The sequence below is a fragment of the Buteo buteo genome, chromosome 2 (genome assembly GCF_964188355.1).
Source record: "Buteo buteo chromosome 2, bButBut1.hap1.1, whole genome shotgun sequence".
NCBI classification, from domain to species: Eukaryota; Metazoa; Chordata; class Aves; order Accipitriformes; family Accipitridae; genus Buteo; species Buteo buteo.
In genome coordinates, this window is record NC_134172.1 from 45,446,490 (window position 1) to 45,472,720 (window position 26,231).

General features: G+C 39.6%; 1 protein-coding gene across 8 annotated transcripts in view; it reads left to right on the plus strand.

Annotated features, from left to right (window-relative positions):
- Nucleotides 1-26,231, plus strand: part of RBMS3 (RNA binding motif single stranded interacting protein 3) — a 724,940-nt gene that overhangs the window by 374,000 nt on the left and 324,709 nt on the right. For all 8 annotated transcript variants that reach the window (XM_075052929.1, XM_075052943.1, XM_075052937.1 and 5 more), the window contains one exon: nt 24,228-24,286. In XM_075052929.1, the coding sequence (XP_074909030.1) occupies nt 24,228-24,286 (59 nt within the window). The remainder of the gene's footprint in view (nt 1-24,227; nt 24,287-26,231) is intronic.

The window sequence follows — 26,231 nt, forward strand, 5'->3', positions numbered from 1 at the left end:
TTCACTGTATCTTTTGGGACTTTATACAATGATTCTATCAAAGGTTACATTGAAAAAGAGTGAATAGGAATGTTTAGCAAGCAAGAATCTTTTACATATGTATCTTCTTCTGGATTTTCATAAACACTGAGTAAAGGAACTTCCAAAAAATGGACCTTGGCTTCTCTTAACCTTTCTTGAGGTTTTTTAAAAAGAGGCTTTATACCCATCTGTGATCATATTGATCATCAGAACTTATTAGTCTAAAATTTTTATCTTTAAATATTTCATGAAAATAATGGTAAATATCACATCATTAGCATTTATTTCTCTGAGGTACACAGTCTCTGCTGGTGCAGTGGTACACACCATTATACATGTATCTTCCCAGTCAAAATATGCTTTTCATCAAAAGGCAAGATAATCAACCTTAAGATGTAAAATTACAGATTATAGACAGAAAAATGTGTGTGGTGTGTCACTGTACAAGCAAAATGTAAATTATTATCTTTGAAATATTCATAACCTCTCACTCTAATTTTCATGCATGGTATTATATTTCATCCAGAAGAATTCCAAAATTCTCTTAAAAACATACACAGGTGGCTAAGTCCCCTGTTGGTATACTGGACATATTCCATTCTTACTAACTACATCCCCATGGAGATAGATTGAAGGAAATCTCACACACAGATTAAACATTTGAGCTTTATTACTTTGAAACATTTTTCATTTCAACAGCTCACAGTCTGTCTCTCAAGATTTTGGTCTTTCTGTCTGTCTTTTCGTACATGTTTGCACTGAAGAAGACTTAGGCCCAAAAGTTTTTAAAAGGTAAAATAAGTTTTGGAGAAGAGAAAGGGAAAAGAGATATAAAATAACTCTTTCCTGCCCCCCTCCCTCACAATTTTGAAAAGAAAAGTTGGCTTAGAAAACTCAACATTTGATTAAAAAAATAAAAAAGGAAAAAAAAAGCCTTGTGCATTGCACAGTTAAGATACTGGCATGTATTCAAAAGATAATCCCTGTCCAACTTGATTCAGTCATGAATTTTTCATGCCCAGTCTGTAGTCTGAAAGAAAGCTGCTTCAGACTTCTTGTGTCTGATAGTTTAAACTAACTCATGTTTTTGTCCTGACTTAGTCCTGTCCCCTTGTGTCTATAATATAGCTTCAGAAACCTATTTCCATCTGCTTTGTTCTTATTTGGATTAGTTATCTCATCACCATTGAAGTTTTGACTTCTTTGTGGTCCAGGGTAAAATTGAAGGACTTAATTAAAACAACAACAGTAAAAATATCTAAACCTAAAGAGCAACAAGTATGTAGGATGCTCAGGCTGACTTTTGAGGAAGATGAGAGAGAATCTCCCAAATAAATGTTTTTCCAGGTATGGGAAATCCTTACTGAATCATGATTGTCATGAGTGTTGCTTTCTCTAAATAGCTTCTAGCTCCATATTTTGTGCAGATTACTCAAGGTTTTGGGTTTGGGGTGTTTGAGGGTGGTGTTTGTTGGTTTTTCTTTTTTTTCTTTTTTTCTTTTTTTCTGAAGGTATCCTGATTGTCTCCTTGACAAGTCATTAAATGTGAGATTTTAGCCTCTCGTTTCATTCTGAACGTCCTTCGTTTTGTCCCATGAAACATCTGAATAAATATTCAGGCTGCCACTGTTTGGATTCTACTAAAGGGCTAGCCCCAAGGATAATGTAACTGAGGTTATTAATTGAAAATACACACATTATTTAAATCTTAGACTATTTTTGATATGAACTGTGTGTATTCCTTTTGCCCCCACAGAAAACTGCTGAGTTCATCAAGGTTTCAGAGGGGTTCAAGGTGCCTTTCATGACAGGGTCTCTTGTTAATAGCTGCAACAAGTACATTTTTAATTAGATCAAGCTTTGTAGCAAGTTCATGATGGCCATTTGTGCTGTGTGTTAAGGCAACAAGAGTTTGATATTCCTGGCTATTTTTATTTTCCTTTTGAACTATAAATAAAATAAAGGTTAACCAAAACAAAATCCCCATAGTGAGCTCAAAATGAAAAAGACCAAAAGAATCCCTGGAGTAAATCCTTTGTTCTACAGTGAAGTCGGACCAAATTTGTACTCAGTGTAAACTGGTGTTCTTATCCTGGCCCTGGTGAAGACAAAACCCAAACTATCTGAGACTTATGTAGCAGTAGAGTGTTAGCCTGTGTCTGCTCCTGTATTTTTAAGAAGTAATCTTTGGAGATGTAAAGGAATTTACTGTGTTCTGTAACCTTGTGTATGTTAAAGCAAGGTGCCCTGTGGCTTCAATATTAATTCAAACAGAACCACATAATCTACATCTCTCCTGCAATTAATATCAGCTGACACTGTTGCTCTGTGATATAGCAGAGACTGAAAGGGCATGAAGGTGAGAGCACTCATTCAGTGGGATTAGCTCATATAGGAATCATGTAGCATCATACAGGGTAGTTCCTACTTAAATCTCACTGGATGTTTTGGTTCCGTGTATCCTGGTAATATGAGAACTGTGAATGGCTCTGAAATCTGCTGAAGATATGAGTCTTTGTGGGAACCAAAGAAATGCCCACACTTGAGGGGAAAGAAAAAACCTCTAAACGCCGTCAGATTTTCTTTGTTATTCCAAGTAAAATCAAGAAAGCAAAGTCCCAAGAAGGGTGTACTGTTGGGCCAAGCACAGCAAAGGTGTCCTGCTGGACTAGATATGCTGATTCAACACGATGAGGGAACTACCTGAATTGTTCCTCTCATTTGTTAATGTGTGTGTTCAGACCAGAGAAAAACATGCTGATGGGTTAGCTTGGAGAAATCTGCATTCTCCTCAAGTTTTTTTGTATCATGGACATTTCCTGAAAGTTTATTAAGAGGAGTGGGAAAGGGAAAAGAAATTAATTTCAGGTTAATACTTTTAAGTCAAAATGCCTTTGATCAGGAACCAGATGGTGAATATTAAGGATGCATAAAGTAGACATAAAAGCAGAGGAACCTAATGCCGTGGACATGATTTGTTAATTCTTGCATTGAAGACACTTTCATAGTGATGGTGCTTATGAATGCTGTTAGAAACATTGTGGCATTGCTCTCTGGCTCCAAAATGGTACAAGGCAGTGAACTTGTATTTCATCTGAGTGACATCTCTGTTTCTGAAATCAGTTGATTTGCAGTTTTGCACTCAGTATATAAATATTACATCTCTGCAGTGTGTAAGTATGGGTATAGATGTGCACAGGTTTTTTCTCCCTTACCTGATACTGTAAAAAAATTATTTGTATATTCATTCCCCATTAAAATAATCTCCAAATGTCTTCCATTGTTAAAAACAAACATTAAAGTTGCCCCAGTAGGCAATGAACTGATCCTCTTCTTGCCTAACCTCTTTCATCAGGGGAAACAAAACTCTAGGTCAGCAAATGCCCACAGCACTACAGAGGGCTCCATCTGGGATGTGAACGTTCCCATTGTCAGGAAGAAAGGCAGAAAAATAATCTGCGTAAAGTAATAAATGAGCACCTGCACTCTTCTCTGTTTTGAATGTGCCCATCTTTTCACTGGAGTGTGACAGTGTGTCAGTGAGAGTTTCTCATCTTCTTTCAAGTTGGATGAACCTGATTTAATGGAACATAGGGGAGGAGGCAGGGTTCTCAGAGGCTGCTGCTGAAAACACTTATTCTGATGAATTTTAATTAAAGTCCTTGGAGGGGGGGGGGGGAACGAACCAAAAAGAAAACAAAAAACAAAACAGAGAACTCATAACAGAAATATTGAGTCCTGTGTAGCAGTGTGAAGGGCATGACCGTAATAGCCACTTGTTTTGCTTACTGTGCAGGAGGGGTGTTGAGATAGAAAGAGGGTAAACACACTTAACAAGTTTCTTCTGACCTGTTCTGAGATGTGTTTCAGTCTTTCCTTGTCTCTTTCTTTCTCCACTTCCACAGCATATTTTGTGTGCAACCAGTCAACCATGGCATCACCATCCATCCATAAGGCTATTGTCCCCTTACTGATGTAAACATTTAAGGATCTGAAAATGCTTGTGGCCAAAAACTGTCCAAAGGACAGGCAGGCTCAGCACCATGCACATCAGTCAGACAAATGCCTGGTTTTGTAATGTGGGTGTTGCTCTGTGGAAGGGCCTTCATGACTATGGGACTCTTGACAGTCTGAATTGTATGAGGTCAACAAGGCTAAGCTCATGGTCATGCACTTGGGTCGCAACAACCCCATGCAATGCTACAGGCTTGGGGAAGAGTTGCTGGAAAGCTGCCTAGTGGAAAAGGACCTGTGGGTGTTATTTGACAGCCTTCTGAATATGAGCCAGCAGTGTGCCCAGGTGGTGAAGAAGGCCAATAGCATCCTGGCTTGTGTCAGAAACAGTGCGGCCAGCAGGAGCCGGGAAGTGATTGTCCCCCTGTACTCGGCACTGGTGAGGCCACGCCTCAAATACCGTGTTCAGTTTTGGGCCCCTCACTGCAAGAAAGACATTGAGGTGCTGGAGTGGGTCCAAAGAAGGGCAGTGAAGCTGGTGAAGGGTCTAGAGAACAAGTCTTATGAAGAGTGGCTAAGGGAACTGGGGTTGTTTAGCCTGGAGAAAAACTTTCAGAAAAACTGAAAGGAGGTTGTAGCGAGGTGGGTGTCAGTCTCTTCTCCCAAGTAACAAGCAACAGGACAAGACAAAATGGCCTCAAGCTGCGCCAAGGGAAGTTTAGATTGGATATTAGGAAAAAATTTCTTCACCGAAAGGGTTGTCAAGCATTGGAACAGGCTGCCCAGGGAAGTGGTTGAGTGACGATCCCTGGAGGCATTTAAAAGACTCGTAGATGTGTCACTTAGGAACATGGTTTAGTGATAGAATTGGTAGTGCTAAGTTAATGGTTGGACTTGATCTTAAAGGTCTTTTCCAGCCTAAATGATTCTATGATTCTGTAAAACTCTGATGCTCAGGTTCTGCTTTCCAGTAAGGAGGCTGATTGATGCACTGGTGGTTTGACAAAGGTTCCTTTGAGTTGTTGTGGTCTGTGTTTTTTTAATGGGAGTAGTGGCAGTGAAAGTTCTGGTTATGTTTGGTTCTTCTGTTTTGAAGCTCATTCACGTCCTTTAGATTTCTCAACATTTTTGGTATTTGTTTGAAATTCTGGTGTCAAGTTCAGTGGGCCTTTCTGATCTGTTCTTTGAGAACTGATGGCAGCAGTGGAAGAGCAGAAGCAATGGCTGTATTATGTGCACAGAGTGGAGAAGGAAGTAGGAAGTTCTCTGACTGGGATGAGGTTTATGCTTCTTAGGACTCACGGACTTTTGGGAGAGGATGGAGAGATACTGTTCATGTTCTGACATTTGTGTAGCAGAAATGTTTCTGTAACCTTTCTCTAAAAGGTATGACACAGATAATGTTCTGATCTGTGTAAGAAATACATTGTCCTAAAGCTTTGCTGGAAGGAAACAATACCAGCTGTGCTTAATGCCCCCGCCCCCCAAATGCGAATAACCTGGGCTCTGCTTCCAGCTAATGGCAAGAACCTTAGAGCATGCCCGTAACTGCTATACAAGGGGAAGTGGCAGGCCAACTTTGGTGGCAAAGCTATTGAATATTATCAGCACGAAAACAAAAATGTCATTGTATTCAGCTGCTAGACTTTCCCATACTGTTCCAAACAAGCATCGACAAGAGCTCTGTGCTATGCAGCATGCAATGTCTTTCATTCCAAGTATTTGGTAACTTCCCAGAATTATTTGTGTGACAAGCACTGCTGCTAGATTAGTGTTAAAAACTGAAAAGTCTTTAATTTTTTTAAAAGACGTTCACTAGAGAAGGAATTTCTTAGAATTTTTGCAACTGTGTCAGAGGTTTAATGTCTGCCTTGTTACAAAACAGAGACAGGAAAGATGGAATGTTTTCAGCCTAATTTTAAAAGATGTTGATCTGGCAGAGGTCTGAAAAGGTTTTTCTTTCTTTGGCCATGTATTTTCTATGTCCCCATCATGAGCTCTAGGGAAAGTGGACACCTCTGGATTCTGGTTCTCTTGGAAAGTACCTAGCCACAGCTCTGGGGGCAACCCAAATATAATAATGAAGGTAACAGCAACGTGGAAATACAGGTCCTATTCTGAAATAAACTCTCTTCCAACAGACACCCAGTCTCATATAAGCTTCATTGAAGCACAGCAGTCTGTTCAAATAGCAGTTATTGCAGGATCGCAGCCATGTTATTGTTTCAGTGTAATACAGGTAATAAGTGCAGCATTTATGGCTATTACTGCCTGGTGATCACATAAAAAAAAGAAAACAGACATGTTTTCCTTACTTCAGCTTCCCAGTTCAGCATTTCCTTATACTCCTGGGGTTATAATCCAATTATGAAACTTCAATTATTTTCTGTAATTCACTGATTCAAGAAGAACATTAGCTTTTTAGCTTCTTTATAGTAGGGAACTAGTAATTAAAAGGGATAAAATAATTCACAGATTCATATAATTTAAGATCCAGAAGAGACCAAGGGATGATCTACCATTATTTTCTGGTTGAGTCAGGTCCTTAAATTTCCCTTACTTGCTCCTGTACTAAATATAGCAATTTATTTTCATGTAAAGAGTATGTCCCAGAAAAGCACCCATTCTGTACCTGAAGATATAAATGCAACAGCAAACCTAGCTCTGTTGCTAACAGTTTGTTCCTGTTAACCATGTTCCCTGGTCAGAATTTCTGAGCCACTTCCAAATCAACTTTCTGGTGTTGGTTTTTACCTGTTGGTTCTTGGTGTAATCACATTAAGGACCTTTCAGATTCTCTCCCTCTTCCTCCATCCTCCTCCCTCCCTCCTCCTCCCAGATGTACTCTACACACTATAATCAAGTCACTTTTCAGACTTTTTTCTTTAATAATTAAAATAGATGGAGCTGTTCAAGTCTCTGATTATAAGACAGTTTTCTCCAGCTTTTGGATAATTTCATCAAGGACTGCATGGGTCATTTAAATGTTTTGAAAACTAATTATTTGTGGTTAGAAATAATTTCCTTTTCAAGTTTATGGAGATCTGTTATTATGTATAGTTTATGTAGCCATATTTGTTTGTATGTGTCCTTAAGTGGATGAAATGTATCACTGGAACATCTATGTTCCTAAGCAGGATGATGCTCAAAAACTGCCTTGGTGTCCCAGCAGGAGTTCACAGTGGACTGGTACAGGCACTATGTCGGAAGCAGAAGCTCATCTCTCCACCTCTGACGTTTTGATTACCTTTAATTGTAAATCAGGTGTCTGTCCATCCTTGGCTTTGAGTAATAAAACCCCACAGAATGAGAAAACTGCAGCACCCTTGATGCTTTATTTTTAAAAGTAAGGAATTTGGATTTAAGCCATATCTAACTTAATTTTGTAGAACTTAATTTCTCTACTCATCTTTAATGTTTCTTGTCCCCTCTGCTTTACTTAAATCAACACCAAATTTAGGATTGTCAATTAAATGGAGTATGGCTATGAAGTTTTTTGATTACTCTACAATAATTTAGCACAAATAATATAAAATTTATTAAGTGCCTTATGAACTGCATAACAAATTAATTCCTATCACATGTACAAACATACAGCCAGTTCAAGGAGCTGAAGGATTCATATAGGGCAATCTCTTGACTCCCAGAATAAAATGAACTCAAAGCAATTGCTTCTAAATGGAAAGGAAAACTGGTGGCTATGGTGGAACAAAATGGAATGTGACCAAGTCATTGGTGGGGTTTAAATCAAAGCATGGCAGTATACTCATGCCATGATTTTGGTTATTGCCTAAGGTAAGATTGGACTAAAGATACGATTGCAGGTCTTACAGATGTGGGAGACAGGCTGTAATGATACAGCTATTAAACACTATCAGCACTTTTAGGACTTCTAGTTGTTTCATCTCTATTTTCTACAAGTGGTAAGAAAAACCTGGCTCTGCTGTAACATGGATTTGCAGTTGTTAGTTCTTGTTAGGTTCCTGCATTTGTTTGTTAGTTCTTATTACGCTTAGATATAGGGAAACAAGAATTTGTCTTAATCACAAGACCGCATTGCTTGTCCCTGCTGTGTCCCTGCCACGCTGTTCCCATGGTACGTTGGGGACACGGGGCTGCTGTTAGGTGTGCACTAGCAGCTGAATCGCCCACAGGTGCTGGGTAAGTATAGCTCTACCAGCTGGCATATGAGGTGTTTTAGGATGGGAAAGAGGTGGGTCACAGTGGCAAGAAGAGTGATCAAAATACATTGCAACTCCTCGGATGATGATGTCTGTCAGTACAGTTTAGCGTCTACTGAGCCAACTATGTGGAACAGACTTAAATTCCTTGCCCTCCCTCATTCTCTTTTCCATTGCCCCTCCCACTTTCTTCCCTAATGCAATCCTTCTCTGAAGAGGGATGTTTCTGCACAGTAGTCAGGCTCAACATTTGCTTAGTAGGTGCTGGTTAGCAGTGCAAGGGTATTGATGAGAAAGCTTGTGTTAAATCTCCCTTTGGAGGCTGCCCTAGAATTGTTAGAACTCACGTACGTGTGGCATTTTAATCTCTCCGCAAAGACTTCTGGAAGGGTTTTTTAAAAGACTGTGCCACTAGTTAGTAGCTGTCACCAGAGTGTGAGGCACACTCTCAGTGGAGAATTTAGCAGCCCTCCATTGCACCTGGAGTTGAAATGTTGCCAAGTAAATACATCTCTATATTTTCAGACTGCCAAGTCACGGCGGCACCGTTTAGGACTCAGGATGTTGAGCCCTCAAGAGGGATCTCAGCACTCTCAGCAGATTCCCAGAGCTGGGCCCTTTTTTCAGCCAGGGGACCTGCTGCGGCAGGCTGTCTGCTGGGGACATCGAGGCGAGTTCAACATGCTGAGGGCTCGCGGGATTCAGGCCGTGTGCCAGCAGTAAAGTGCTCGTCGCCTCGTAATGAGGTAGCCCTCCAGTCCTGCTATCAGGAGGTCTGCAGCTGGTCTGCTTAATGGTATTTAGTAACAGTATGTGTAGTAAAGCATGCTCTCCTATTACACAGAAATCCACTAATGCTGGCATCAGGAGTGGCGGGTAATTCAATCACACCCACAAAAATGATATTAACATAACATTAAAGAGCTGTGTAGACTAGCAAAAGACAGGAAATTATGGAGTTCAGCTAGAAACTTTATCCTTAACTCACCCATATTGTGCCGAAGTATTTGGAAATTTCCACAGAGCGTGTGATTTTATGGAACCTACAGCAGGGTGGATTGTCCTGTTTGTCTGCAGAGGATTTCCTCAGCTAACATCAGCCAGCATTAGTGAGAATTATATAAAGAAATCCTGGCACAATTTACAGAGCATAGCTGGACAATGTGAGCTTTAAATATTAATTTCTTGGCTGGGGCAGTTTACCCACCCCAGCATTTCTGAAGTGCTGTATCAGGCATTAGCTGTGTTGACTTTTTTTCCAGACCAAGTTGCAGTTCAGTAGCTAAGTCCCTCTCCCAGTTGCAGAACTAATTTTTAGGGTTGTTTTTTTTTCTGTTCAACAGTCACTAAAAAGATCTTGGGTTTTTTTAAGTTTACCTTTTGATTTAAAGACAGTGCCCCTATTTATTTCAGGTAAATTCACTGGAACTAAGTTGAATTATACTTAAAAAAAAAAAAAAAAAAAAAAAGCAAGCTCTATACCCATCTTTGGGCCTTATTTATATTTTTCCTCATTTTTGGTCCTGCTGAAACTAGTAATGCAACTCAGTAAGCAAGATTAACTTCATCACAAAAATCCATTGTTGGAAATGGAAGAAAAGGTGTTGACTACCCCATCTTCTTCCTCGTGGCTTCCAGTCCTCCATTGTACCTTCCTGTACCAGCAGGGACAAGGGGAGGTTCTAATAAGGACCCTGTGGGTCAAGGTGGAGGCAGGGAGTACAGCGACACTGTACAATTTACGGTGTATCCACAAGATGTTTGTAGAGAAGGCTTAAGTTGTTTTGTGAGCACAGTTGTTTTATTTTACTCATTGGCATCAGAGCCACCAAGAGTTAAGGGGAGAATTGTCTGTTACTCCAAGCATGGGACTTCACTGCAATCAAACATGAGACTGCAGATCTCCTGGAGATGGTGAAGCCAGCAGATACACTGCTTGTAAAGCAGCTAAAACAGCAAAAGGTGCAGCACACGGATATTTTCTCACATCTTCAGGCAGGTTTTGCAGGCTGTGGTGAAATGCATTCTGCCCTTGGATACCCTGATAGTGGTGCTCGAGAAAAACCAACATGAGCTCAAGTCACATCTGATTTAGAGTTCATTTCCTCATGGCTCTGGGAGAGAGGGAAGGAACTACATGATGGTTGTTATTTGGGGCAGATTTAAAAATTTTAATCTAGTGCAGTGCAAGTAAAGAGTGACAGAAACCAGCAAGAATTATTTTACTCTCATAATAGCTCATTTGGAGATTTTTTTATGGTATTTTTCTGGAGATGATGAATTCTTGGTATGGTTAAGCTCTGAGGTTGTTCTGATTTTTCCCCCTGTGCACTTTCTGTGCTAAGGAGCTGGGGAGGAGTGCCACCGTGTCTGTCTCTGTGGTGAACAGGATGGTCATTAATGACCATGCATGGAACAGTAGGATGGCAGTATCCTAGGGGAAATCAATTTTCTGCAGAGAGCTGGGCTTGTAAAGAGTAGAAAATTTCCACTGAAGGGGAGGGGGAGAAGGAGAGACAAAATTGGCAGAGCAGGGATTAAAAAATACGAAGGCTTCAAAAGTGAGGGAAGACTCAAACGGCTTTCTGTTCAAGGTGGATTTCTGCCCCCCACCCCCCCCACCTCCCCCCGTCAAAATTGAGCAGGTCTTGAACATGCTAATCTTAGAAATGGGAGGGATAATGGCCTTCTGGAGAAGCTCTGGGATGGGGGACATGGGAAGGTTTGGGAGAAGACTGCCTGGCGTTTAGACAAATGGTGGTTCTTTTTTAAAGTGTGTTTTTCTTTTAGACAGAGAACAATGCAGAAACATGCAGAACTGAATCAGTACTGTGCATTTAACTTCCTGAAGGAGCATCTATATTGCAGATACTTCTGGGTTTTAGAGCCATGCAGTGAAACCTGGGACTAGGTTAAAGCTAGCTGAGGTAGCTCCATGCTTTCCTGCAGAATTGGCGTGACTGTGGCACGGATGGGTCCTTGCATTCCTCACTGTCTGCGGGTGTAGTTGGGAATTCAGACTAGGGTCATTTTCTTCTGCCATTCTCCACTCTTACACATTTGTGTCTCTTCTCTGAATCACAGAGTTTCACTGTGGCACTGAGTGTCTCTCTCAGCTTTGGGTGGCCCAGTGGCTATGAAAGTCCTCCCCCACACGGTAACGGTTTGCTTCCCTCTCTTCTGCTGATTTCCTGCTGCTTAAACCTTGCTGCTCCCTTGCAGACAGGCTGGAGAAAGCTTGTTTTCCCTAGGATGCTGTCATTTTACTCTCACAACAGATTTTGAAAAAACTATTTCACAGGGGAAATAAGGGAACTAAACTGTAACTGGTGTTAAATATCATCATTCAGATAACAACTCTAATAAGAGTAAATTTGCTTAGACTTTGTAAATATGTTTGTATGTTTATGTATCTTAAAAATGTAAGCAGACATAAATCTTTACATCTCAAACAAGAGAGTGATTCTTTTCTGACTCTGCTCAATATTAAAGGCTAAACCAGAGATAAGATAACATTCCCATAAACATGGAAACTTGAACAAAGGAGCTGTTGTCCTGAGAATGTGGGAATCAAAAAGAAACTGAAGTCTGGACTTAGGAAATTGTCTTACAAAATGGAATGTTGCACGAAGAGTAACATTTAATGGCTTTCAGAAATTGCAGAACAGGGCAAATCCATAGGTCTTTCTCTTGATCTCAGTGGTCTCTGGAGCAAGCCCAAAGAAAGCGAAGGGCAGAGGCATATGGGAAATGAATAGCTGGAGCAGACCTTTTCTTTTGTTTTGGCTTCTTATTCATGATGTTGGTCTTTTGAGAACTTCCTCTCTTGAACAGCAGAAAGGGAAAGGGTCGGAAACTCCCATGGTCTGAGTAAGTGGGAGGAAAGGGTGCAAATGCTGTTGATGAATAAGATGTTTGAGGAATACGTAAATGCATGGCCTGATACTGTAAGTGCTTGGTTTATGAGAGTTGGCCATTGGGTGCATTCAGGACTGTCCAGGGTATGAATTCAGTTGTTCATAGTTGTAAATATTTGCAGACTATAGGTCTGCTTCTTGTAGGACGTGTCTTTGACTCCATGAAGACTGACTGTGTCCTTTTTACACTGGTTTTGTGCTTTCACTGCTTCTGGTGGCATGTCCAAAAAGCAGTCAGCTTGCCACTAGAGGTGATCATTGTAAATTTTGTGTTGTTAATTTTTAAACCCAGCACATTTGGCAGATTATATTTTGGCTGCTGGAATATAATTTATCTGTATAGGATATACTTGCCATTTATGTGTGTGATAGCAGTAGTAAAGTGAGGGGTGTCAGCACTGGGGTTTTCATAAATCTTTAAATCCAGCTCTTTTTATAAAGTGGGAATAGAACATGGGGTGGATTTGTTCATTGTTATTATTATTTTTTTCTTTTTTTTCTTTGCAAGCTTGTTTTCTGGGACCCAAAACATGCAACTGGCGAGCAGTGTTTTTTCCCTAGCTGAGAATGTTCACTAATATTTGATGAAGATGTTGCCCTTGGTGTTGCCAACCCTCAGAAGTTTGTGAGGCTCACAATATTTGTTTCTTAAATCCTTAGATCCTGAGGCATGTGCTAAGATGGGAATCTCAGCTTTCAATTTTTTAAAAGATGTAGGTTTCTCTCCTTCATGGCTGTAAAGAGAGGTGTGAAAATACAACCTGGGTCTATCACAAAGGCTCAAAATATATAAGCAAAATAAAAGCATCTTTCAAATGTATTTATTTCTTAGTTATTTTTTAATACCAAAAATTAATTTAATAACTTTTTTGGTGTATTAGAGAGCAACAGGAATTGTTAGTCACTTAGAGGAAAAACTGAGTTTATCCCAGTGAAGCGCAGTTCTCTCTCTCTCACAGTATGCCCAATACTCAGAATGAGGTCTTAGTTTTTCCACGTATATCTTCATATGGTTTGAGGATTATATCTTATTTAATTAGTTTATCTGAAGGCACCTGAAGCCAGTAAAATACAGAAATCTTTTCTTGAGGGCTCCCAAGCAACTGAAGCTAATTTGCTTCCAAATCCAGTGTTACTGATCAGATTTCAAGATGTGCTTACTATGTTTTCCAGTGAGACTTTTGTTTCTGGGGTTAAATTTCTTAGCAGAAACATAAAATATTTAAATTTTTGCTCTTTCTTCCAGATCTGCCTGTGTATATTTCAGAAATGATGGGCTACATAGCATGTCTTTTTCATAGCTCTCCATCCAGGGTTCTGCCTGGCAGGACCAACCAAGTGTCCTTTTAAGGACAGAAGACACTGAATATATAAAGAGTATATTTATTTAGTGAATCCCATGGCTTATCTAACCGCTTCCTGGTCCACGCTGGCTTTTTCTGGGTGCAAGCTGAACCACAGCAGCGCGCAGCAACTGCCAATGTTGGCTTTTCTTCTGCAGGAGACTCATGGCCAAGGTGCCCAGTGAGCACAACGGGCACAAAGCCTGAGTGAGGAGTTTTTGGTTGACTAAGATTTTTTTTGGTTTAGGCTTGGAAGTGCTCACTGACGAGCAGACAGCTACAAGACATGCTAATTATGACCTATTCCCTGGCCCTTGATGTTATCTTAAAGTGTAACTTCAGTGCTTTAAGACAGAAAATGATAAGGCAGTTGCTCCACTGGTGTAAATTGGGGCAGCCCATTGGACCCAGAAGCAGGGCACCACATTTCTGGAAACCAAGAGCCTGATCCAAAGCGCAGTTTTTAATAAGCTCTCCCTCGCCAAAGATATTTGCCAGCCTGACACAGTGAGGCTAATACGTTCAATTATGTCCATCTTTCTTTGGAAAATAAAGAATGAAGAATTATTGATGCAATAGACAAGGGCTCTAAAGTAAGTATCTTTTTAAACCTGTAAATGTGCTTTTGTAACAGGTGGACTCTTCATTTAATGCTGTATTTACTTGCAGGCTTTTGAAGCATTTTGAAAACATGGAAAAATTAACCCATGATTCATAAATTATGTATCTATATTGCATGCTGGGCAGGTTCACCTAGTTTGAATTTTACTGTTGACAAAGCTATTGCTGAAGAGAAGGTTTTGGAGAATACCTGCTTTGGGACCCTGGCCTAGGAGTTGTGGTGAGTTACCAGCAAGAACAGATTTTGTCCTCTTAAAACTAATAATTACCATAGTAGTTATAGGCCTTGCACTGAGGAAGGCAAAGCACTCACTGACCGGAAACATGCACTTGCATGTCTTGTGTAAGTCTGTTTACTGTACTGGGGCTGTAGCGAGGACTTTCCACACCAAACAAGCACATTAATTTATGAGCCTACAAACATACTTTAAACTTGAGAAACGTCGATCGTCCTGTTTAAGTTTAACGGGGCTTCTTACATGCCTGAAGTTGTACATATGCATGAGTATTTAAAAATATTGTGGACAAATAGCTTATCGAATCCATTTTCACACCCTGTTCTTAGGCTGTCTTTATGTTACAGAGTTGCCCAAATAAATGGACTAAAAAATCCTTGCTTTTAAAAACATATTTGGTGGAGTTAAATAAAATTCAGAGAAACCCAAGACGAGAGGTATTCTGTCCCAGTCCCAAGCAAGCAGTGTGAACTTTTGTCCATTTAATTATAAAAATCCAACTCTGTGCTCTTGTTGTTTCTCCTTGAAAATTTCAGGCAGAGAAAAATGTTCTTCTCTGCACCACTTTTGTCAAAGTTCGGCCTGTGGAAAATGAATACAACTGCGACATTCCAGCCCTGGAAATAAAAGGATTAAAATTACTATATTGAAGAAAAAGAAGCAATTCTGTGATGTAGCTCCTGAAATATGTATTTTGCAATGTAAAAATCCTAAGAAACAATTCCTTCCCAAACTACATTGTTTCCAAAGACATCCCAAGTACCTGGATTTTTCTAATTTGTAAATAATGAAATGGGAGCTCTGTGAACTCAAGAAGTCTCACTCACACATTTGTTTCAAATGGCCTCTGTGTGAACTCTATAAAATGCTTTAGCTTTAAATTATCAGTTTGAGTTCACAGTCCCTGGTGGTAGCTGAAGTTCTTGCTTTTTTCTTTAATTCCTTTTCTTTTTAATTCCTTTTCTTTTCTTGGCTATTATTGGAGAGGAACCATCTGATTGAGACATATATATGTGTGTATATATATATTTTACTATATGTTGCAGTCATTGAATTCTTTTTAAGAGTAAATAGTTTCAGTGACATGTCAGAAAATCTGCCCAAACTGAACACTCAGAGTTCCCTTGAATAATGAGGCTATTGTTAAATGATTGAATACTTTAGAGATTAATATCATGGTATGCTGGCATGCTGGTTCATACCAACTGTAATTTAACAATGAGTCCTCCATAAGTAAGCAAGACTGTGAATGAGAAATTGGATGCAAGACAGCACAGCATGCAAGAACATACAAAGTAAATAAATTCTACACACAGGAATGATCTGTTGGGGGGGTTTATTTCCACAATATCTGAAATAATTGAATTGTTGGATAGAGAAGATACTTCAAGTTTGAAGATCTGCTTAATTTTTCTTCCAAAGCTGATGAGCAATATCTTTATAGTAGAAAAGGTTTTGGATTTTTTCTTTTATCACCCCCACCTCTAAAAAAAAAAATATTAGGGTATGCTACAATAAACCACATCTCATTCTGTGAAGGGTTTCAGAACCCTAAGCTGTCTTCCCAGTAATGCATCCTGTCATTATACAGAAAATTTAGTGGCACTGCTAAGTGTCTGCAAACAAAAGTTGCATTTTATTTTTTTAAGACATCTGAATTCTTGCAAATATGGAATAATTAGTAGTTGAAGATTTAATGATGGCCCAGAAGAAGGACTGAAGTATTCTGCATGAAATCATAGTTATTAATTTGTGCATGAATTTCGTTTTCCATTCTTAATTTAGCAACTGAAGAATATTTTGCTAATTAATTATTAACACTGGTTATTTGTCATGGCAGAACTGTGAGGGAAAAACATAGCTTTCTATCAAAGCAAAAATATAAATGTCAGAATTTTAATTTAAATGTGATATATAATAATGTAATCATGTTTTAAATAGTCTTAAATAGCTTTAATATTCAAACATACAGATATAATATGAATATAATATATAGCACTAATTCAGAATGAACAACGTTTAGAGTAAAAACTGCAGCTAAGAGCCAAGTGTCTTACTTGCAACAAACTGGGGAAAACCAGTGTAAAATGTCGGGCTTTTATGGGGAGTGCCACTTAAGTAAGTGGCATTTTATTCTGTCTTGGGTATCAAGAGTGTGACAAATCTGTAGCCGTATTATAAGCACTGTGAATAGGATTTGAGCTTGTACCTACCGAAGGCAATGAAAAAACTGCCTTTGATTTCTTCAAGTGTTGGATCAAGCCACTTAATTTCATTTATATGCAGACAAAAAAAAATCTTTTTTTTATTTTTATTTTTATTTTGGTAAGGAAAGGAACAAGGCTACAGGAAAAGTTACCTTTGAAGTACTGAAGTGATATACTTCTTACAGGCCTGAAAGTTCAAGTTCTTTCTAGTTCCAAAAATTTAGTATCTGTTAAATTTCTTCAACTTCTGTTTTACCTGACTTAATTTCCCAAGTACTGCAAACAATTACAATAAGTCTCCAGAGCCTGTGCACTTTCATATGGGACTGTTTTTCCAGAGGTGAATGTGCATATAATGTTTAAGTATATGAATGCAGATTAGTTTGACTAGGAAATATGACTCTCTCTTTCTTGGTAAATACCTGTGTTGTCTTGTAAATACATTTTTAACTTGAATGTGAGATGCCTCTATTGTTGTAGTGAAGGCAAGATGCATTCCTGTGCTTTAGCAGCAGTAGATTTTAGGAACACGGAAAGGAAAGCTAGCATTTTAACAGTAGAGGGATATTTTGGTTGTAGGTGTTTCTACACACATTTTAAGAGGTTTATTTACACTATTCTCTGCCCTAGGTTGTTGAAATTTTACAAGAAGCAAACATCACTAAAACTACCAAGTTTTCTATATTCTTCAATAAAAGAGCACCAAAGGTGCTAACACAGGTGCTCTAGGGCTATATTAGAGCCCTGTGATTTGGGCAAAATGGTGCTTGCATCTTCTCCTGAAAAGCAGGATTTCTGAATATGATCTGTAAATGCAGTGTAAAGTAATTGCCATGATCCATAATTTGAAATAGCCTTTTAGGTTCTTTCCTCCTAACATGGAGCTGTTATTCAAGAGAATGGTATGATCTTGGTTTTATTTGTCTAAAGCAATAATAGTGTTCATAGGCATGTGCATATAGTTATTTTATTTTTTTTTGTAGTTTTTTTTTCCTCTCATACTTCTGAAAAGTATATTTTCAGTGGACATGGGGTGATATTGAAAAATGGGCCCATGTATGAGTCAAATCACTACACCCTCAGTAGTAAATATCTGTACCAGAAGATATTATTGAATATGCATACATTCTTTCAGTGGTTCATCAGCTTACATTCTCTTGAAAATGCACTTCTTATATTCATTACTCTGCTTAAAACTGGGCTCCTAGTTGCGTTGTTAGGAACAGAAATATATTGTCTGAGTTTCAAAATTGCTGAGCGACACCTGTCCTTACAGGATTCAGTAGTAATGACTCGGGAGCCCTTCTGAAAGTCCAGGGCTGTTTTAGATATACAACCAATGGATTTAAGAGGCCCCTCCCGTTTTCTGTGGTGCTTTTGAAATTCTTGGACAACTAGTTACCCTAAGTTGCTGTCCTAACTTATATTATATTTAGTGAAGGAATGATTTTTTGTAAACTTGACAGCCAAACTGAAGTAAGTAGAGAAGACAGAGCAGCCAAATGTTAAACTCTTAAAGAAGTATGGTCTTGTTAGTCCAGTACATGGTAGGTTCCCTGCAACTACCTCCTCCTGTTTATTCCCAAGTCATGCACTGGTCTGTGAAAATAAAAGGTGCTCTGAATGGCATGAATTTTGTTACTGTATTTTTGTGTGAATAAAATAGTTAAGACTAAACTTTTCCTTCTTTTAATTGAAAAGATATACAGAGAAAAGCAACAAAGCAGCTCAATCTTTGTTAATGGATAGAATGATAACGTTTTGTATTTTTGAGAAAAAGTACAAGCATTGAAAATGTCATGCAGTAGATGAAATGCCCAGAAATGATCATGCAAATCAGAATTTTCTTTCTGAGTGAATTTCTCTTTTGTATGTATTTGGATGTCTTAAGTTCACGTGGCAGTGTATTATAGGAATAACATCTCTCTGAGAAACCCTGCAGCAGTTCCTTCTGTACTTTAGGCCTTCATAATGTGGGCTTTTTTTTTCTCCACAAATCCATGGTTTTCCTAATAGAGTCTGCTTTAAACAAAATAAATGCAGTTATGCTATTTATATATTAATTCACAAGAATGAAAAAGCCTCAGAGTTGCTTATCTAAATCCAATTACTGCTGGTCAAATTCATCCCAGTACAAAAGTTCCCAAGATAAAAGCATATATTACCTACATGCCCAGAAATGCAGACTGTTTTCAGTTGGGTGAATTGTGCTCTGAGCAATGCGTGAGGCCTTGAGTGAGCCCTAATGCTGGGGATGTAATTATTAAGCTCTGAATTCGGAAATTATGTGATAACTCCATTGGTTTAACTAAGCAAGGGAGAATTCTGTGCACCGGTTACTTGGGTTTAAATCCCAAGTTTCACATTAATTTAGAGCATACAAGCAGTAACCAGAATTGGGCAAAAGCTGTGTTTGGTACATGCTTAAGCACCTACTGCCTTGTAGATGAGGATGGCAGCCTGTGCGTAGCACCGAGTCAGGCGAGCGGCGAGAGACTTGGCCTGTCCAGTCTGGTGGCCGTTTTGCATTACAGGACTAGCCACAGCCAGCCCAAAGGCTGGCTTGGAGGACAGACTAAGACATGTCTATCCCAGAGGCTTTTGTTTTCCGTAGTGACATGGAAAAGCTGAAAAGTTTGAGTGGCCCCAACCAGTCTGGCCTCCCAGGAAATCCCTCCTTTGACCCCGCGGCTCTCGGTGGCAGCTGTCCCCCCAGCAGGCTTCCCACCTTGGCGTATTGCCTGCCAGCATTGGGGCGGGTGGCACCTCGTTCCTCTGCCTTGAGCTAGTCCCCAGCTGAATCTCACTTGCCTGCTGACCCTGGGTCTCCCGCTTGCCTTCCCTGCACCCCCAGCTTCCTGCAGGCAGAAGCAGAAATGGCTCGAATCCTTTGTGTGCCGCGAGACAGCAAATTCCTCTCGATTTGGGATCAGCATGGGCAGTGGGTAAGGCTCCCGCATCTTGCAAGTGGTATCACTTGCAGCTGAAGTGCTTCCTTCAGAAACTACCTCCATTTTAACAGCAGTTATCAAATAACTTCCCAGGAACGACCAGGTCGAGCTTTGTCTGCAGTGTAAGTGCTGATCGACTGCCTGCCTGCAAGCTCTTGAAATGATCTATTGATACTGCAACTTTGATGTACATTAAGTGCTTATTCTGTATTGCTTGCATCTTTGCCGAGTCTGCTGAGTAGTCAGAAAATGTGGGGTGCTTTGGGATGGGGCTCTTGAGAGTGGTTTTTGACATAGCTCCATAGCCGGGACTGAGCAGGGAGATTGTTTCTCTGTGCGCAGCACTGTGGGGTCTTCCCTACGCCCTACCCTCCGTGTGACACGGTGTGCGTTACCACCATTTGTAAGTGAAGTTTTTTTAAGTGACCTTTGTAATTTTAATAGTGGATATCAGATGACTTGAACAGTTTCACCCCAACCGATATATACAAGAGAAGGTAGAAATGTTTATGTTTGTAAGAAGGTATTTCCGCCCCCAAATTAATGTTCTCTTGGAACGTAAGAATGGCTGGGCTGGGTCAGACAGGAATTTGTTTCAGCAGCTGTGGAGGCCCCGATGTTAAAACAAGGGCAACATGCAATGATACTACTCTGGTATCCTCTCCCGCTTTCTGGCAGTATGTGACTTCCAGGGCCACAAATGTGTCTTTGCTTTTAATTTCATGACAAATTTTCCATCCTAAAAGCTGTCTGATAGCTCTGATGCGCTTTGTGGGGCATCAGCACAGGCTGTGTCAATGAATTCCCCAAGTATCTCTCAGTTCTGGGGAGGTACCACCTTCTGCAATTTTTAAACCTTATAATTTTCTTGACAGTCCTTATGTATTATGAGGAACAATGAAGACAACTAGTCACCATCTCACTGCTTAGATCCTTCTTTAATGAGCTGAAGTTCTAGTCTGTGTCATTGCTCCTGACATGGAAGCTCTTTCAAATATCTGACCACCTGGTTTTAAATGAAAATTATTGCATAGGAAAAGATTAAAAGCATAATTGAATATAAGGGATTAAAATGATTTTTTAAAAAGCATGTAAACAATTTTATTTGTGCTTACTATGCATTTAGAGAACATTTTGGGAAGAATGTAATGAAAAACAACATGTTGTATGCCTGGAAATCTTTTAAATAGTGATTTCAGTTCAGATGTTCAGTAGACACTTTCTTGAGGTAGCCATCTCACAGATTCATTCTGTCTATTCCCTTGGATACTGTGATGCAGTAGGTTTTCCTTAATGATACAGTCATTATGTTGAAGGGTTGGTAATAAGGCATTGAGGTGAACTCAATTCCACAATTATCTTTTTCTGACCGGAATTTTTGATTCAAAATCTTTGAAAGACTACCTCCATGCACTGTAACTCAGGAGGAAATTAAACAGTGCTCGTGTTTTCTCACAGCAAGCAAACTATACTTGGTATTTTTTTACATTATTAATATCAGTAGTTTGTAGAACAGAGGTGTGCAGGCTGTTGAATTTTATAGTAGTTTCCATTTAAAGATAAGAAAACAAGCGGCCAGGTGTTGTGATGCACTTTATCCTTATTTCTGTGGGTGTTCCCATTGAAGAATACATTTTTGGTACTTCTGGGTGAATCAGATTACAATTAAAGGTCACACAGACAGAAAGCCAAACAACTTTGGAGAGGAGACATAACTTAATACCAGTCTCCACACATGCAAGAAAGAAATATGACTGCAAGAAAGAAATATGACTACATTTGTAGGAACAAAATACCTTCCTGATTTCATGCAGCACACAAACTAACATTCTTCATCAGAACTGATGTTCTGATTACTGTAAAATAATTACTTGAAATATTTAGGAAAACAGTGTCCAAATTAATTCCAATTACTTTCTTGTGGTAGCGCTCAAGGTTTATAGCAGTAGATTAAATCGCCTGCATATGGCTAATTGCCTATAACAGTGTTTGTTATTGTGGTGCCTCTTACCACTCTGATGTCTGTTTTTGCAAATGTGAAGGTGTGCACGTAACTTTATGTGCAGGAGGAAACCTCTTCTGAACTGAACAGAATTACTTCTGTGAGTAAAATCTCTAGTGTAACTAAGTGTTTGCAGGATCACAGTATGTAGCAAATAACTCTGGGAAATCTGTAATAAAAGCAGTGGAACCACAAATGCCTGTCGCTGCTGGCAAGAAATGTTAACTTTTAGCTCTCACATGACTTGGATGAAACAACATATCAATTCATTAGGAGTGGCTGGACTGAAATGGAGGCTGGGTGTTAGTTTTTGTTGGCGGAAGTTTAGGTAGGGGTTGTGTTTTATTTGAGGTTGTTGTGGGTTAGCCGCTGATTTTTGTTGGATTCTTTTTCCATATATCTGTCAGAGGCCCTTTGCTGTACAAGATAGGCATGTTTTTGCATGCTTTTCATGAATTTGATTTTAAATCTAAATAAATCAAATAAATGAAGATGCACCATGTGGGCCAAATTTCCTGCTGGGTAAGTTGGCCCACTGAACAACCATAAATCACACTGGCAGATAATTTGGCTTTGCCTTCTTAAGATATGTGCTCTAATGTCTTTGAGGCCAAAGTCAACTTCAGGTATTACCATGAAGAATTACAAAATTAAGTGGAACATAAGTGAGTATAAAGGCCCCAGTTCTGGAAACACCTGAGGTTAGAAAAGCATGTGATCTCATGGTTAACATTAAATCTGCTATGTATGTGTTTGGAGTGGAACCAGCTATGGCAAAATAGACCCACAACTACCTGTCCACGTACGCATCATGGTGGAGCATACAATGGATTATGCCTGCCTTCAGAGCACAAAATCCTGCCTGCCTACTGAGCCAGCCAAAAAAGGGGGAGGTGTGGAGGTGAGGAAGGCTTGTACGATTTTTTTGGTTCCTAAAAGATGGCTGAATTGGGGCTCAACTTAGATTGCACAAACTGTTAATGCCTTTAGGTCAGTTTGCCCTCCTCCTGACTGGTTTCAGTCTGAAATAAACCAAAGCAAAACATGTTTTCCTTCCCCCAAAATGAAAGTCAAATGGAAACAAATGCTTTTGTGGGTTCTTCTGGAAGGGAAAAACAGTGAAATGGAAAGTCTCACTTTGCATCAGTCACGAAAACAGAGTAAAGAGAGATGGAGAGACAGTGGCCTGTATCTAAAGCTAAGTGCTTACACGTCACTCACAGTGTGGAAACTTCAGCTGTGAACTTTGTCAGGCATGAAACTGCCTCAAATCTGTGCTGGTACCAAAGAGTATGTTCAAACAGGCTGCTCCCAGTCTTTCTTGTTGGTGCTGCTCCCCCTTCATGAGATATTTAAGTGTTTGCTAGGTCCCAGAGTGAAGCCCAAAGGTCCCTTTTCCCTATTAGTGATGGTACCATTCCCTCTTTGGTTCCCTGTCTGTTGGTTTTTTTTTTTTTTTCCTGGTTTACTGGGTATGTTTATAGACTGGTAGGACAGAGAAGAGCATGGCCTTGAATATGTAGTACAGTGCTGTAGCTGCCCTTAGACTCCTTTTCTGTACAGTAGGAGACTTGGGTTTCCTCCTGAGGCAGAGAAGGGAATTACAGCAAGGTCTTCCACATCGTGGTTTCTGGACTTCAAGTAGAAGTCAGTAACACCAAATTTATATTGCTGTTAATAAAGATTAACCAATTAAAAATTGGTCTGCCATACATTTCAGTAGTTTATAATTGATGAACCGTTGGTTGTTTTACATGGGTGTTGCTTTGCTATTAGAAGATACAATTTTATTACAATCTTTTATAGTAATACATCCTTCATTGGCGGTGAAAGTTGCGTTCCATGGAAAAGTCTTTCAAACGAAAGCCCATCTATCAGAGTGCCACTAATGCTTTTTTAAAAAATCTGGGAAAGGACATTTAAGAGGAAGTTCTCTTCATTGAAGCAGAGACCAAGACATATCAGTGACTTGAGAAATAAAATTATTTTCCTTATTCATCCATAAATGCCGCCATCTGTGATCTCTTACCAGGGTTTTGTGATACTTACTATTAAGTCTGCATTTTTAATCTTAACCTCTGTGAGGTAAAGACAGATACCTATTTTATGGTCTAGTTGCTTAATGCAACAAGTTGTAGCTGCCCAAATTCCCTCTTCATCACGTTAAGTCTATCGAATTGCAGTGCAGTGCCATGCTATCTATGGGAGGCAATATAAGTTCAAATAAGTATTAACATTCATCTTGGAAAGAGCTAGGAGATGCACATAAACCTCAATACTTCTGTTTATCCAAAACAGAAGTTTAGAGTGTATGTACGCAGGCATGGATGAACACATGAGCAGTTTTGTGTGCATACGTGTAAAAAAATGACCATAATTCCTGCATTTCTGTTAATCCTGGAGGAATCTGGTCCATCTCTATTAAAACAAACCTTGTTTGACAGCTAAAAATAAAAAAAAATATTTTTAAGCAAACCTAATTAAATTAACCAAAGAAACATCTTTACCGGTGCTGATGTCTTAAAATCCCTGCTATAATTGGCATTTATGCTGGCAGTCCAGCACTGTGACCAGAGACGGACAGGATGTGGCAAATAACCAGTGCTTCTCAGGTGGACTCTAAAGGTGTTGGTTGAACTGCAGTGGCAGAAGGAACCTCTCCAGGAGTATCAGGCAAACATTTTTCAAGAGCACTAGATCTCTTCCTAGCGTATGTGTTATATGTATGCAAAAATAACTATCTATGTTATTAAAATATAATAACACGTATTTCTGGTTTTTGTTTTCTCCATAGGTATGGGAAAATTGTATCCACAAAGGCAATTCTTGACAAAAACACAAATCAGTGCAAAGGTACGTGCAAAACGCCTACCCTGTGAGTTCATTGTCTGTTTGAATGATTGACTGGTGGCTTGACTGCCAAGGCTTTGGCTCCAACTGTGCAATCAACATAATGTACAGTATATTACAAACATATTTAATAATGCCAAAGCTTTGAGTTGTGTTTCCAGTAACATTGCTCATTAATTTTTTTCATTAACAAACAAAATGAAAATCACAAATCAGAACAAGTATCAAATTGCTTCAGCAGAAAAGTAAATTACCTTCTAACCACATAGTGCTATCTGATTTGAATGATATCATCAGTGATGCAAATTGATTTCCTATATAAAAATGAGAAACCTTTGGGAAAAGATTCCCAAGCAAAACCTGGTTTATTTTTTCTATTTTTGTGAAGTCTTGGCCTATGCTATTGGAAGAAGAAAGTATTCTTTATGACACAAATAGATCCACGAGTTGCAATACCAAGATATAAAAATGATTCCTCTTCCAGTTTTATGTTCTTAATTTTTCTGCTAATGTATGGAAACATTTTTTTAGTGATTTATAGCATGTTTCATGTGTGTATGTATAGCTTTATTTGCCTAGATAAATATTGACTAACATGTCTAGTAGTATCTCAGGACTACAATTGTTATTCATTTACCAGTCTGAAGAGCCATCAAGTGTATGGGGGAGAAGCTCTGCTTTAAAATGACTCCGTAACTTTACAGTAGTGATATACAGAATCCTTTTGGAATAATAAGATCTACTAAAGTGGGTTCTTCTGATAAGAAGCACATTCTGGACAGCATTTCTATATGCGTTAGTAAAAAGAAAAAGTACTGCAGTACGGGAATATCTCACGAGTGGCCGGATGGGGTGGGAAGAGAAGAAGAAAAGGAAGACAGGAAGACATTTGGGGAAATTACAAGACGGGTCAAAATCCTGCCAGCTGTACCAATGATGTTCTTGCAGTTTGTAGAATTGTGTCCCTTTACCTATTGGCTGCCACAACAGCATTCATTAGCCACTCAAGAGAAAAGTAGACTGGAAGACTGCAGTTCTAGTCTTGGAAGACTCCACCAACCTGATCAGTCACGGGCCATCCTCAGAAGCGGCACTGTGTGTTTGCTTTTGCCTGGATGTGCTTTTCCTTGGAGCGCTGTTCCGGCAGGCTTCTGATAACGTTGCTCTGTCTGCATTTCTTTGAATATTACATCAGGAACAAAATCTGGTTGGTTTTTTTGTTGTTGTTTTGTGGTTTTTGTTTTGTTTTGATTGTATTAGGAAGGAATACCCTCATACCTGGCTGGGCCAGGTGCAGAAAGCCGTGGCAGGGTGGCCGGGGGGGCACAGATGTGAGTGCTGCAGCTTCAAAGCCAGGAGGCAATGGACGTGCCTGACACTGGCTGCTGCGTGGCCAGGAGATTTGAGTTTTGGAGGCAAGGTGCAGCATGGGGACTTGTAGGGAGAGGGGGACTTGCAGCATGATGGGGCTACAAAGGAGCTGAGTGGATCGAATGGGCTCTGAGCTGGTTTAACAAGAAGAAAGAGTGCTGTAGTAGGATAGGAAGGGCTTTGGGGTAGGAACACTTGGGGATAGGGCTCTGGGGCAGGAAGGAGTTGAGGCTCAGGCCTAGGAGAGCTGGAGGGGCCTGAGCTGCTGATGTGAGGGATGAGAAAGAGAAAGTCTGTGATTAGGTAGGTTGGGCTTATCCTGGGGCCACTCTTCACTGGCTTACGCTCCAGCTAAGGCCTTCCTTTAGGGACAGGGGACATGTAGGTCCCGCTACCATACAAGACTAAGGTGTTTTCTGCTCTCTCATGTGTCAACTCCATCCTTTTTTCATCTTTTCATCTTTTTTCTGAAATTTGTCCATCTGAAATGGCAACACAAATCAAGCGGATGGAGTTGGATTTGAACTGGGCTGTATGTTGAATAATGAGATGAAGTCCATGGGAGAGAGAAATGTAT